Raw genomic sequence first — 14,788 nt, 5'->3', positions numbered from 1 at the left:
TTGTCTTAAGTTATCACATACCATTATGCCATAGACCAAGATAGATACACACCTTTCCAAAGTGATCAAAGGATGTACACTCACACACACTAGATGCAAATGAGCAGGCAAGATGTTTGCTTGCTCATTTGTTCCTTGACCAAACTCTTTTTTTCATTCAAGGTCATTTACATCTAGGCCAAGGATGGTGTAACCATGGAAACTAAACCAAAGGAATATAAATGATGAGGAGCATAAATAAGTAAATAAAAAGGGCAAACGAATATGTCCTTCGTCTTTGAAATGATAGCGAACACAATTACATCCAAAACTATGATAACTCAGCATACATTTCAGTTAGAAAGCTGTGAATATAGCTATTCTGAGGCATATTACTAAATATTCAGCTCTGATAACTCATCCAACTATCTGGAAGCACTTATATTTGCCAACATGTTTGATCCTATCCAACCAGAACTTTATTTGTACTATTGTAATAAATAACACAGTCCAGCCATTATATTTACTGTTTGACATGCATGCTTGTTTGCCCTACTTCACAGCACTTCAGTCAGTGGAAAAACTGTTGCCAAACAAGTGGCACAACTAAATAACAAAGCTGTCTCATGGCTATCATTCGTTCCCAATATTTACAGATATGAGTGTCGGACTGTCAACAAATTGCTTAAGAAGGATGGTGGCATCTATCCATAGGCCAGTTACATTGGACCTAGTTTTTCACAGCTTCAGCCTTTGAGCACCTAGAGGCAAAAGACCAAGCAAGCATGTGACTGCAGGTAGAATAGTAGGCTATCTGACATAAAGATACATCTGTATGTTGTTTCACATAAGGCGCCGAGGAACTGTACCATTTAAAAAAGGTTTCACGCTTATAATTTCGGGGTTACTCTTGCAAGTGGAAACAGAGACCGTTTGCTAAGTAATGGGCCTTTGCATGAGTAATCTGTCTAAACACACCAGTCGGCTGGATGCCACTGCTTTGTGTCTATTTTACTCGGCTATATAAACACAACAGACCTAAAAAAACATCTGTCTAGGTAAAGGGCAATTACCAGATAATACGATAAACTGCAGAGTAATGGCTATTGGCGAGCGACCATCGTCGAAGAGCCAAGATCCTGACGTTAGGCCACGGGGCATAGATTATTGCTTGGGTTTCGTAATGGACGTCAGATCTGAGTATAGCAGATTGAACACCTACAAAAGTAAACACATTTTAATTCCAATTTTGTAGCCAGTTTTCGAAATAGACAACATGATTATGTGATGTATTGTTTTCTAGGCTGACTGCATTCTGGTCAAATAGCCCATGTCTGAGTGTGCGCCATCATCACGGCGTCACCGTCTCCCACAACACAAGACAGTCGACGAGCAAACTAGCATTAGATAACCAACACGCTGTTCGTAGCCGCATTTGTCCGGCTATTAGAAGCGTATTTGTGGCAAACATTCAGTGCGATATATGGGGAATATCAGAGAGAGACACAATGTAGGAGCGTTTATTGTGTCTTTTGATAGACAACTGCCAACTAGCTTAAGCTAGCAAGCTCGTTAGCCAGAACAGGCCGCCGTGCAAATGAACAGTCTCTGTGGGCGCCGGTCATCAGCGCTACTCATCAAGAACCACACCGCTGTAACCGGTTTTCTTGCTTTTTGCTCATACAGTATACTGAGACAACATGACTGCCAGAATAATACTGAAACAACGGCGTTTACCTGGGTTTATCAGGTTGCCAGGGCGCGCGGGATCTGTCTCCGAGGATCCTGAACACCTCTCGTTGGCGATGACGTCACGCGTAGGTCTATCGTCGAGGACGTAAAGAGCGTGTCACGGACTGCAACTTTAGCTGATGAGAAGTGGGTTGATGATACTCGACAAAAGCCCTTGACTAAATTCGACTGCTCATATTCTGTCATACAGTTATTAATTTAACAGAAATCTAAAAATGTTTTATTTACCACAACACATAATATTTATCCTGACTGTACTTTCAAGTTTGTCTTAAAAATATCAGTGACGGCATGCTACATTTGAAAAGTACTGCGTGTATCGACATCGACTCAGTAAAATTGACTTGAATGCTGTAGAGCGGGGCCAGTATCCACTACATGTTACTTTGCCCATGAAAAAGTACTTAAAATGCACATAGGGCGACAAATGGCAATAATAACTGGACCAAATGAGTGGTTTGCGGCGCCTCCTAGAGAACAGCCACTGAACTGTCGTTCACAATGCCTTTATTACACCGAAAAGCAGCTGCAATCAAAAAGTAAAATTTACATATATATATATATATTCAAATTGTTTAAGAACTATATGATAATGGTATAAGAACAACATGCTGTATGCACGTCTATTTTTAAATTCCATTCAACATTGTATTTATTACAACCAAAGTGCTTGCGTCACGGCTTTCCCGGAAGTGATTTGAAGGTCTTTGGCGATGGTTGGATTTTAGATAACTGAAGCAAGCCTACAGTCGATGTGAAAATGGGTGTTAAAATAGAGGTGTTTAGAGTAAGTAACAAATACTTTAACAACGCCACTTATTATGTAGCCTATTAGTAGGTAACTAATGCTTACAGTCGTAGAAACCGGCCTAGGTCTTGGTTCGTCCGGCTAGTCACTATTATTAGTCATGTAATAGTTTTCCACTCTCAATCACACGCTCGTTTATTTCTTTGTTTTCGCTTTTAACAGATGATGCTGTATCTATCCTTTCCTGTGGCTATGTTCTGGGTCTCAAATCAAGCAGAGTACTTTGAAGAGTACATAGTAAAGAGAAAGGTCAGTAAATCTGCTTGTTCTCAGTTCATCATATTTAACTAAGTCGTCAGAGAGACTCGCTTTTCTTGCAATAACAAATGTCTCTTTTTCTGTTCAATTGTGAATTATTTTATGGCAACTAGAGGGAGATCTTCCCACCTGACGAGAAAATGCATGTAAGTGAAATTTCAAGTTCTTCAGTGTTCACACAGTCCATGAAATGTCCAATCAGAAAACATTTTATACATTTTTAGTAGGCCTAGTAATGCAGAAACAATTGTCAATACTGTAAACACTTGTCAGGCATGCTTCTGTTTCTATCATTTAACAGTTTAATGTAAATCATTGTCGTAATGACTGTTTAGAGGTGCAGGTAAACAGCATAATATATGATAACATTACACTTTATATATTTTCAGAGGAAAGAGTTGGAAGACTTCAAAGAGCGGATGCGTGTTCGGAAGGAGCAGAGAATATTAAAAGAGATTGCTGTGGAAACAGAGAACTGAGGATTATTTTTGGGAAAAAAGCACATCCTCTCTGAGCACCAACAAAGGACTATCAACGTCTTCATGAGCAGAAGAAAACCAAATGGACTGATCGGAAATTTGTGCATTTGAAATCTCTAAGAAGTTAGCACATCCCAAAGTAGTGCTGGGCACTTTCCAGGGATTCATTTTGCCAATTGATATGTGTATTATTTTGTTGAATTGAATGTGTGACATTTTCACAAGAGAAGTTTCAAATATATTATGTTTGAGCTGTTGTCATTGCTGTGTCATAAGATAATTACTGAGTTATACTGTATATGCAGGATCATTTATTGTAAATATCCTAATCTAATGTATTTTCTGAGGTGCATTGCCTACAAAGTGCAGTTACATCCTTGGATTTTCTTTCATGTGAAGTGTTTTACAACATAGTATCACTTTGGATATAGACTTTTTTGAGCCTGGACAAGAGAAATATGCCTTAATACCAATGTGTAAAACAAAGTCATAAACTGATTTGAAGCAAGCTCAAATGTAGGCTCGCAGAGGCTCGTGTTAGCAGTTATTGCTTTTAGGCCATGTTATACACCTGGGTAGCTCTATCTTTCAATTCTAGTTGTTTTATTAGTAAATGCATTTTCCTAAAGTCCCAGTTAATTTAACAGACTACAGCACGTTTATCACATGATATATATGTATATTTTTTGCAGTCATTTCAAGGTCCACCTTCACAAGTCTGGTTCCTGTTGCAGATGAGCATTTGCACAATTAAACTATGTCTTATAATGTCTGGGTTGGGTTTTTAAATCAAACAAATATTCTGTTGTAACTATATAAAGGCTCACATCAAACCATAGAGCCTCTAAGCACTTTGTGTTAGACACTTCCTTGTACCTCGTGCATACATTGGCTAAGATATTCCTAATATTTATCAGCGGTAACTTGCTTATGAGTGTATTTACTTGTGGCATTGAGTATGCAATGAATTGGGCTTTTTTGCGTCTTGCTAATTTGGGTATATTCAAAGTCACATGTGGTTGTCCTAAACAGTTTCCTTCACAAGACAAGATGTAGCATCTGTGTCAGGTTTGTGTGTTTAACATTCGAATTAAGATTATGGTATAAAAATTCATTAAGATGTAATTGGCTGTCGAATGCTTTTTGGTTCTTGTGAAGGGTAGTAGCCCAGTTTCAATGTTTAATGATTTACACTCTCCCCCCATCAGTAAAATTACAAGTTCCAGGGAATATTTAGAAAAAACCTGTAATCATCTACGATTTAAGACTTTTATACATTTAATTAATGTATCCTAATCGACATTACCCATGTAGTCGCTTCGCTATCCATTTTGGGAAACTGCGAAAACACAACACAATCACATACCATCGAAATACCAAATGAGATATTGTAATGATCATGTGAGACATGTGGGGGCGCTGCTGCGCTGTACAAAGCTGTGGGGTTAGAAACAAACACCTAAACAACAAGGAAGTGATCGACTAGCCAGTAGACTGCTGTCAAGATGGCACCGAGTGGGCTGAAGGCGGTAGTAGGGGAAAGTAAGTGATTCATTTGTCGTCAGATTGTCTGCTATCTAAACTTTTACAATCAACGACTTAAGGCACTAAAAATGTATTCATACTCAAGAATGCTCAAGAATGTGTCTGTACCTTTAACACTAAACAATACCGGAGAGATCGGTCCACCAGAAGTTTCTTCCTGCTCTCCAGTCACTTTTGAATGCTAACCCTACCGAAGTAAATAATTTTAACGCGAAGAAAATATGGGAAAAGGAAGCATTGTCACGTTGTATATGTTTCTCACAACATCTGCCACATATTTTCCTACGTTGTGACATTTGGCGGACATTAAAAGAGAAAAAGTTTCGGCGTAATTGATGGGAAATGTTGTGACAACCCAAATTACAGGCTAACTTAGCGAGCTAAGGTAAGAGGAAGTTGGTGTACTTTGCATGTGATGAACTGAATCATGTCGCACATACAGTTAGGAAGTAAACCTTTGAACAAAATAAAAACATTGTTTCATTGAAGTCATAAAATCCGTGATACATAAACGTATGTAGCCTATTTAAATGTTGGATATATTGACAAAACAGTAAGCAATTAATTATTATTAAAAATATTTTCAATGTGGCCCAATGTAGGAGATTAAATCGATCACATCCATCTGCTGTTCACTAGTATTACATGTAGAACTGACTTTGCATTTAACCTGTAGGTGATTGGGCCTACAGCACTTTTAATCTGTACATTTTGCGATTAGCTCCTTTTTTTTTCTTCTGTGATATTTCCACTATATTTTATTTTATTTTATTTTAAGTAGAAAGTACAGGTATGTGCTGGGCTTGTCTGAAACAGGTTTCAGTGTTATGGTATTTCAATATGTCTTATGAGCTTTTTCTGATAATCAAAAACATCATTGCCCTCAAAAGTTAAGTTAGAGCCAGAAAGTGTACTGACCCTTTCTCTGGTCTCTGTTGATCATGCTAAATAAAATCTGTTACATATTGCTGTAATGTTCTCTGGTGAACTCCAGAGACAAAAATTGTCAATGCAAGACAACTCATTGGTCAGCAGTTTATTTTTCATCAGTAATTATAGTACAAGGAGGAGACTCATTTACTGACCTCACATTCTTCTGTGTGCTTTTTTAAGAAAAGGAAACGTTTTATCTGAGGTGGTAAAACAATAGACTATGACTGCACTAAATCTTATTATAATAGCTTTACTATTTTTTTTAAATCTAAGTTCAGGGTATTTATTCATCAACACAGCAGGACACTGCAACACTTTTCTGTTTATTACCAGTTGAACCACACCTCAGTTGTTGCCTTGCCTCAATTGATGTGCCTATGATGTCATAACATGCCATGTTGAGCAGTATAACACAAGGAAGTTGCACCAATTCACTGGATTTGGTATTACGCTTGCTATGTGTGGGTTTGTTTTAAAAAAGTTCCTGATTAAGATTGAGACACACAGCTGACCTCTACAAACATTACTAAACATTTACACGTCATATTATATTTCTCCTTGTATTGTCTTCAAGTTGCTAAACTTAAGGCCTGAGAAACCTTCCAATGAAGCCAGAGATGCATGAGAAAGTGCTAACATTTAATAATACATCAACTGCCGCTTATACAATGATATGAAAAAGAGCCCAAATAATTATTTGTAATAACTATTTATACATCTCACCATGAACTGTGCTCTGTCTCAATATTAGCGTTCCAATAAATATTTGTCTGTGATTTGTTGCGACTGTTTCTACAAATAACATTGTTAAGAATTGCCATATAGGTATCTCTACTAAAAATCCAACACCTGTGTCCTCCTGTTTTATCGAACTTTTTGTGTGGAGGAAATTGTTTCCTGAAAAGCTACTGCTTGTTTTGTAAACATATTTGTTCCTTTTTGACAGAAATCCTCAATGGGGTTATCAAGAGTGTGAGGAAGGATGGAGAGTGGAAGGTAATTGTTGCCAAATGAAAGTAAAGAATCCCTCCATCAAACTCAGTTATAACACCTGTTTATCTGCTCCTTCAGGTACTTATTGTGGATCACATGAGCATGCGAATTCTGTCCTCTTGTTGCAAGATGTCTGATATTTTGGCAGAGGGGGTGACCAGTAAGTTTTAAATAAGTTATGGTCTTGCATCCTATGGTCAGTTTTATACACAAGGGATCAATGTCCAGCACTCGAAGCAATGTGTAAACAATTCTTAATTTATACCTGCAAAGCACTTTGCCCTAGCCTTATTTAGTCAACAATCAAATTGATTTACACACTTAATGTATTTCCTGTGTAAGCTAATAATTGTTTACTTTAATGAGTCATCCGTTATCCATGCCAGCATTCACCTGCATCCATGACAATATCTACATTATCTTAGGATAATCTTATTTATATCTGGGATTGATGAGGTTTAAGTAAGTAGAGTTTGTGGTCAGAACTGCTTTGGAAGCAATTTTTTTTTTCAGCAGTGAATAGCTGACCTTTTAGAATGCTTTAATTGATCCATCAGGATTAAGTGTTCATCTCAGCTGTGTAATAAATGAATGAATTTTCAGATTCATGTTAAATTGACAAAATGATATTGATTTGAATGAATGAAAGAGTCTGTTTTGTTCTTTGTAGTTGTGGAAGACATCAATAAACGAAGGGAGCCCATCTCTAGTCTGGAGGCCATTTATTTGATTTCACCTGTGGAGAAGGTAAGCTGTTGCCCTTTCCTCAGAGTTCTCTGCGGCATGTTAAAATGTGTCTGTGTAGATTGTTTTTTAACTTCCCATATTCTTAATCTGTTGTCTTTTATAGTCTGTTCGCGCTCTCATCAATGACTTCAAAGACGCTGTCTTCACTTACAAAGCTGCACACATCTTCTTCACTGACAGTAAGATTCTCTTTCTCTGTGTGTGTGTGTGTGTGTGTGTGTGGTGTGTGTGGTGTGTGTGGTGTGTGTGGTGTGTGTGGTGTGTGTGGGGGGCATATGTGGCATATGTGGCATATGTTCTGCCAACGTGTTTAAAATGTATTTTTCTTTGCCATAGCTTGTCCAGATGGTCTCTTTGCAGAGATTGGAAGATCTAGACTTGCAAAGGTTGTCAAGACATTGAAAGAGATCAACGTTGCTTTCCTGCCATATGAGTCTCAGGTACTCTTAAACACAAACGTTTGTGACCACATTTTTTTCCTGTTAGTGATTAATAACAGGTACTTAGTTTACCGGTAAGTGACTGGCCCAAGCTGCTCAATGCTATAATCTGTTCTACAGTTTGTCTGTAGTTGTGTCTGTCCGGGCTGAGTTAACTGAGCAGTGGGTTCAGAGGTTTATGAGAGAGTTAGAAGTTAAAGCTGTGAAATATGTAACATGCAACTTTACAGTGGTGTCATACTTCATGATGGGTTGTTGTCAACATAATGCCAAACTGAGGCAAGGTTCAATCACTTTGTCCATGCAGGTATTCTCCTTGGATGATCCAACCTCCTTGTACTCATTCTATAGTTCGAAGCCAAATGAAGGAAGAGACAAAATTATGGAAAATCTGGCGGAGCAGATTGCAACCCTGTGTGATACCCTTAAGGAGTACCCTGCAATCAGATACCGCAAGTAAGCCTTTCATTTAACTGCAATACAATTGTTTTGAAATTAAGTTTACTTATTCAACTGTCTACCTTTCTATGTACAAGGGGACCAGAGGAGAATGCAAGACTGGCTGAGGAGGTCTACCAGCGCCTCACCGCTCATAAAGCAGACAACCCAAGCATGGGAGAGGTTAGTTAAAGCTTAGACCGCCCCCTCAAAGCAATTTGTATTTGCTGTACTGTATTAAGACAAACTCTATGGTGTCAAATGCTACACTGAATTTCTTCCCTGCTCTTCAATGCTAATCCATCTTTTTAATTAGGGTTTAAGCTTCCTTTGGAATTCTGCAACTCTTAGTGTTCACAGATCGTGGATCTCTTTGGTTTCTGGGTTTTATTCATGTTGAGTAATTTTCTCAAGCTTTTGCCAGACTTTTCTCTTTTCCCTTCTTCTTTTTTTTTTCTCCTTTTTGTAGCTGACATTTCCTCCTGAGATGGGTCTCAACAGGCATGTACCGTATTATTGTTCTCTTTTGCCCCCATACACCTAAGATGCATCAGCATGCTGTGCTGTCCAAGCATTCACTGTTTCTTTATTGCACTTTAACCTTCTTTTTGCTCAAGTGCTGCCTCATACTGCACCCAAAGGTGATATTGAATGTATTAATAAAAGCTAACAAGGCTTTGACAGTTCAAAGGATGTGTGTTTACTGTTTATGTTAACTCAAACTAAGTCTGCATCCCAAGTTATTTATTATTATATATCATTTTTTCTTCATTACTTTCAAATACATTCTTTCATTGATAGTCGTTTTTTTCGTTAGGGTGCAGACAAGGCACGATCCCAGTTGCTGATTGTTGACCGTGGGTTTGACCCCATCTCACCAATTTTACACGAGTTGACCTTGCAGGCAATGGCCTACGACTTGTTAGATATCAAACAGGACATCTACACGTGAGTGAACACTTTTTATTTTGTACATCAGAAGCTGTTTCTTTGCCAGGTCATTTTCTATTTTTTTTTTTTTTTTTTAATGTACTTGTTAATTTCTTCTTTTTTTTTTAAGTTACCAGACAACAGGCATTGGGAATTCAAAAGATAGAGAAGTGTTATTGGATGAAGATGATGAGCTCTGGCTTCAGCTCAGACATATGCACATTGCAGATGTCACTAAGTAAGTCTATTCCTTTTTTAAAAAAAAGGTATATTGGTCATATCTTTACATGAATAAGTCCTTCTCTCATCCTTCCCAACAAGTACTTGACATTACAAGGTGTTCATCTGTTCAAGTTGTCTTATCATCTTAAAAAAACAAAACAATCTGTTGCAGGAAAGTGACAGAGCTACTTCGCACCTTTTGTGAGAGCAAGCGGATGTGCACCGACAATGTGAGTGTTCATTCGCAATACTGAATTTGTTTAAGTAAATATTAGTCCTGTCCATGATATAACATTAAACCTTTTCTTTCTATTCAATGTCAAAAAATATTTTTTTATTTCAGGCCAACCTAAAAGATCTCTCTCAGATGTTGAAGAAGATGCCACAGTATCAGAAGGAGCTGAGCATGGTAAGTTGTATAAAGACAAGGGAGCCCTCAAACTATTCATCATCATCATCTAATGATAGTCTTTTTTTTTTTGTAAAGACAGTCTTTCCTTGACAATCACAGATCAGGGCTTTTCAGGTGACAAAAGGCTCCCCCCCAGAATCAGTGCTCTGAACATGTTTTGAAAAAAACAAAACAAATTGCACAGATTAACTTTGGATTGAACATGTCTTCATTTGTTTGTATGTTTTTGTTTTACCAAAAATGTATTAATCATGTTTCTTCATTCATTTTCCTATTCAGTACTCCACTCACTTGCACTTAGCCGAAGCTTGTATGAAGACGTTCAAGGCCTCTCTTGATAAGCTTTGTGAAGTTGAACAGGTCAGTACTGTTGTGGGTCTTACAACAAAAGGATAATATTCTTGATGTTTCATCAACAATGTGACTCCTACTAAAGAGCACTGTCATTTTAGCAACAAATCACGTGGACAGGTTTAAAACACTGCAAAGGTCCGGTTCAGTTCATCTACAATTGTATGGCCATGAAATGATTAAAGCTTTAGTCACAATGTACATCTTTGGAGATAAAAATAGAACTGTGATTATGGTCTCTTAATCCTGGAAGAGAAAGGCAACAGCCGATGACCATTAGGCCATTTAATTTTATATTCTTGGAATTTGTCTGCTTATGAGCTGCTGGCAATACAATCTGTCATCTGTAGTTTTAATATCATGGGGGATCAACTTATGTCCACTGTGTTAGTCACTGACCATAAGTATCTTAGATGTCTGAGATGGACTCATTCTACACACTATGTGACCTCGACATGATGTCTTTATTTATAGCTTCCCTGGGATACACTCTAAAGCCAGAGATGTGGTTTGGTGAATTCCATTGAGAATAGTAATGTTGCATAATAGGCTTGAGACCAGATGTCAATATTCATATATCTACTGAGATGCAGAAGGAGCTGTTATGTCATTACTAAGTGTAAAAGCATGTAATAACATGTATGTGTACTTGGTAATGTAGAAATCCTCCCATCAACATCAGTCTGGGATAAAGCCACAGTCCAGACCAATGCCAAGCTCCACTGTTTTGTTTTTTTGTGCCAAACATGCTTTGCTCTCTGTGGGGAGGTATTCTGCCACATTTAGTCCTGTATCAGATGTAGCACAAGCACACAGGAAATGATAAGCTATGCATAGTCGGGGCTTTATGAGATGCAAGTGTTAATGGGGCCTTTTTGTATGAGGGAATCACTCGGCTGCATTAATGGATTGTCAGCATCTCTGAAAGCTGCCTCTTTAATCCAACGGGCATGTTTTGGCTCTAAGATGGACAGTGTGATACAAACAGCAACAGCTCTCTGTCAGCTGTCATTTGTTAAAGTGCTCTACATTGTTTGGGAAGCCCCAGACAAATGCATGTGTGTAATGTTATAAACAGAATGTTAAGTATATTTCTATGTTGTCTTCTAGCCAATCTTTAGTTTCAGTTGTTGATTGACTCTAACAAGGCTCAGTCCAAACTGAACATGAAGCTAAGATAAGAGGTTTTAAAGGAGGACACAGTGCCTTGTGTTGCATTAGGGGGAAATCCCAAATCTACACAGAATTATAAAAGCCCAAGCAAAGTAGCCAACATTTGTCAGTATTCTTGACTTTGGTTAACCATGGGTGTCCCACACAGGATCTGGCGATGGGAGCAAATGCAGAAGGGGAACCTCTTAAGGATGCAATGAAGAGCATTGTTCCTGTGCTCCTCAACAATGAAATAAAGGGTTATGACAAAATCCGCATCATACTGCTGTACATTTTCCACAAGAAAAAAGGTGTGTCCATTTGTTTTTACCAATACATCATTTTCAAAGTCAGGTAACTGTATTTGTGTATGTTTATGTTAACATAAATTAGAGAGATTAGAATGACTAGAATCGTCGATATGAAGTGAAAAGTAGAGCATAATGTTTTATCATTGCCCTCTACATTTTCTTATGAAGAATCTGGTTATTTATGCAGGTATCGGGGAGGAGAACCTTGCCAAGCTCATTCAGCATGCAAACATACAAGCGGACAGCAACATCATCAACAACCTGCAGAACCTGGGTTGTAACATAATAGCTGGGGTAAGTGAATTGATCACAGTTTGGTTTGTTTGAACATAGATCGATCCCCTAATTATTCGTTTCCCCTCTCTGTTGGGAATTAGGGCCGCAATGCTGGAAAACCCATGCCAGAGCGGAAGGAGCGCACAGAGAGCACATACCAGCTCTCTAGATGGACCCCCACCATCAAGGATATAATGGAGGTATTTAATCCAATAACTGGTGTGATGTTTCAGGAATACGTTTCACCTGTTCATACAGACTTTCTTTGTTTTTAAGAATGCCATTGAGGACAAACTGGACAGAAAGCAGTGGCCATTTATCTCTGATCCTGCTCCCATCAACACCACTCAGACTGCCGTAAGGTTGGTGAAAAAAACATTTTTATCATGAATGAACAGCACATAGATACACGATTAATCATTAGCTTGTTTTTGGGGGGTTGGGGTTGACAAAAAGTTGAGAAGTTAAAACGAAAACAGTTTGACTTTGAATTCCAGATAATCCCACAGAGAATTCCTTTCACGATGAAAGTGCTTACACAAACCACTCTCAAAGACCAGGGATCATTCATAATCTGTTTAATGCACAATGTGTGTCTACTTCCTCCTTCACAAAGTGCAGAATTAAATCTGAGTAGTCAATAATGTTAAGACAACCATATAGACTGGTTACAGAAACCGGACGTGGCAGTTGGAAATGCACTTCTTTGATTTGCAGTGGTGGAGATCAAAAGACAATAAAATAGTGCAATATAGACTTAAACTTAGTGTTTAATTAGCAATGTGCCTCACTTTCTCTGTGCTGACTTCTAACTAAACATCTGTAGCTGATAGCGAGCAATTTTTAAAATAATCTAATTTTTAAATCTCACATACTGTTAGGATTTGTTATGTATTGTTACAATGAAACTTACTGCTTTCTAATGCAAAGTAACCTTTTTTTTAATAACAATGACTTTAAGCTCACCCTTTTTCAATTGTTTAAATTATTTTACAGTAGTGCACGGTTTGGACACTGGCACAAAAATAAATCCCCAACAGAGTATCGCTCCGGCCCTCGGCTTATTATATTTGTGATCGGTGGAGTGTCACACTCAGAGATGCGCTCTGCTTATGAAGTCACCCGGGCCACTGATGGGAAATGGGAAGTGTTGATTGGTAAGAAATCGCATGACATTTGTCCCAAGATGCACAATTTATTGGGTTTTGCCTTTTCATATAATGAATATAATTTTTTCCTTCACAGGATCATCTCACATCTTGACTCCCACCAGCTTCCTGAATGACCTGAAGAGTCTGGACCAAGTTCCAAATCCTGATTGTTAGTTAGACCCTGAGTAGGGGCTAGCAAAGCGGAATAAGGGTCTTTCATTTGAGATGATTTGTTGCTGAGCTTCGGTCGTAGCATCACTGTCCTCTGAAGTGAAACATGAAGAGAAATCTTTTGTTTATATTTGATGTGGCCAGGCAAGGAAACATTTGTGATACTTGTTGTGTTTATTCGGTTTTAGATGTTCCCGATATTGTTTTCCCTTTGCCGTTGTGATTTAAATTGTATTAAAATATTTAATAAGGAGATGTTAATATTTTATTAAGAAGTTATAACAGGATATATTTGATTTCCCTAATTATCATATGTAAACTGGATCATTACAAACCAAATATCTTATTATAGTCTAATTTGTATGTAAAAAGAGGTCAGTAGAAGTTTATATTGAATGTTCATTGATATGAGTTTTTTTTTCCTCTAGCTACTTTTTCTTTTTAATTTTCTGGGAGATTTAATCTCAGACTAAAGTCTCACCTGCTGTCTTATGAAATCTTGCACATTTAGAATCTACGTTAATATATTGCTTTGAACAAGTGTGACGGGTGTTTAAGTATGACTAATAAAGGAAACATTATATTCACTGTAATTGTCATGGAATTATTTTTTTGAGTGCGTCACAAATTCATGGAAACTTAAATTCTTTGTTACACAAGTTGATCCTGAAGTTAAGAGTCCTCACAACTTTACTTAATAATAACATATGAATATTATTTTATATCGCAGCTTTAAAAACTGATGTTTACAAAGTGCTTCGACGGACAGAGCAAAGGCATGAACACAGGACAGTAACAGAATAGACGTCAACAGTCAGGCCAAACAGCAAGAAGTCTACAGAAATAACAAATGCAAATACGAGGAGTAAGAAAGATACAACAGGCAGGTCTCAAAAGGCCATTGAAGCTTTAAAGCAATACAAATTAAAATCAACAGTATGATGAGTACAATTTAAAAATAAAGACGATGACAAATCATTGTGGACTTATTTAAAGTCCTCCAATCTTCTCTCCTAGAAATGTGTGTCCTTTGGAGGGGTTATTCATATTTATTTGTGTCCTATGAAGTACTTAGCACCCCTTTAGCAGTACTGACTTCGTGAGGTTATTTGTAACAGCCTTCTGGTAGCAAGTTAATGTGGTGAAAATATATTTTTGAATGCATTAACTTCTTCAGATTTAACTGGCTTAAGTTTGTCAAGTATGTCTTGCTCCACACAGCGCCCACAGCGGTACATAACCACGTTGACATGTCCGTTCCTCAGCCAGCTTCTACAAATGGGGGCTGTACGAACTGCCATCTACTTAGTAAAACACTATATATTGATAAGTACCTCTTTCAACTCAAGAAATCCCAAACAATTTCTTAAACTGAAAAAATATTCAAATTTAAAACGTTCAACATTGAGTACTTTTTTGCCCTTTGAATGATACATTTTG

General features: G+C 37.7%; 3 protein-coding genes across 3 annotated transcripts in view; 2 read left to right on the top strand and 1 right to left on the bottom strand.

Annotated features, from left to right (window-relative positions):
- Positions 1-1,820, bottom strand: part of brd4 (bromodomain containing 4) — a 31,621-nt gene extending 29,801 nt beyond the window's left edge. The window contains exon 1 of the mRNA XM_061027138.1: positions 1,717-1,820. The gene's annotated coding sequence lies outside the window, so the exon portion shown is untranslated. The remainder of the gene's footprint in view (positions 1-1,716) is intronic.
- A 570-nt stretch (positions 1,821-2,390) lies between these two features.
- Positions 2,391-4,044, top strand: LOC132954556 (protein PET100 homolog, mitochondrial). Its single transcript, XM_061027140.1, has 4 exons — positions 2,391-2,518; positions 2,702-2,788; positions 2,911-2,943; positions 3,187-4,044. Exons 1-4 carry the CDS (start codon positions 2,492-2,494, stop codon positions 3,274-3,276), a joined length of 237 nt encoding a protein of 78 aa, XP_060883123.1. The 5' UTR covers positions 2,391-2,491; the 3' UTR covers positions 3,277-4,044.
- Positions 4,045-4,729: 685 nt separating this feature from the next.
- Positions 4,730-13,936, top strand: stxbp2 (syntaxin binding protein 2). The gene is made up of 19 exons (XM_061065711.1): positions 4,730-4,818; positions 6,701-6,750; positions 6,826-6,907; positions 7,418-7,494; positions 7,598-7,673; positions 7,831-7,934; positions 8,242-8,390; positions 8,471-8,555; positions 9,190-9,320; positions 9,433-9,540; positions 9,697-9,754; positions 9,868-9,933; positions 10,216-10,296; positions 11,609-11,750; positions 11,938-12,044; positions 12,128-12,226; positions 12,303-12,388; positions 13,023-13,183; positions 13,272-13,936. The coding sequence occupies exons 1-19, from the start codon at positions 4,782-4,784 to the stop codon at positions 13,349-13,351; spliced, it is 1,779 nt and encodes a 592-aa protein (XP_060921694.1). The 5' UTR covers positions 4,730-4,781; the 3' UTR covers positions 13,352-13,936.
- Positions 13,937-14,788: the final 852 nt, after the last annotated feature.

The sequence above is a fragment of the Labrus mixtus genome, chromosome 20 (genome assembly GCF_963584025.1).
Source record: "Labrus mixtus chromosome 20, fLabMix1.1, whole genome shotgun sequence".
NCBI classification, from domain to species: Eukaryota; Metazoa; Chordata; class Actinopteri; order Labriformes; family Labridae; genus Labrus; species Labrus mixtus.
The sequence above is the reverse complement of the archived record's forward strand: the minus strand, read 5'-3'. Positions and strand labels throughout refer to the sequence as shown.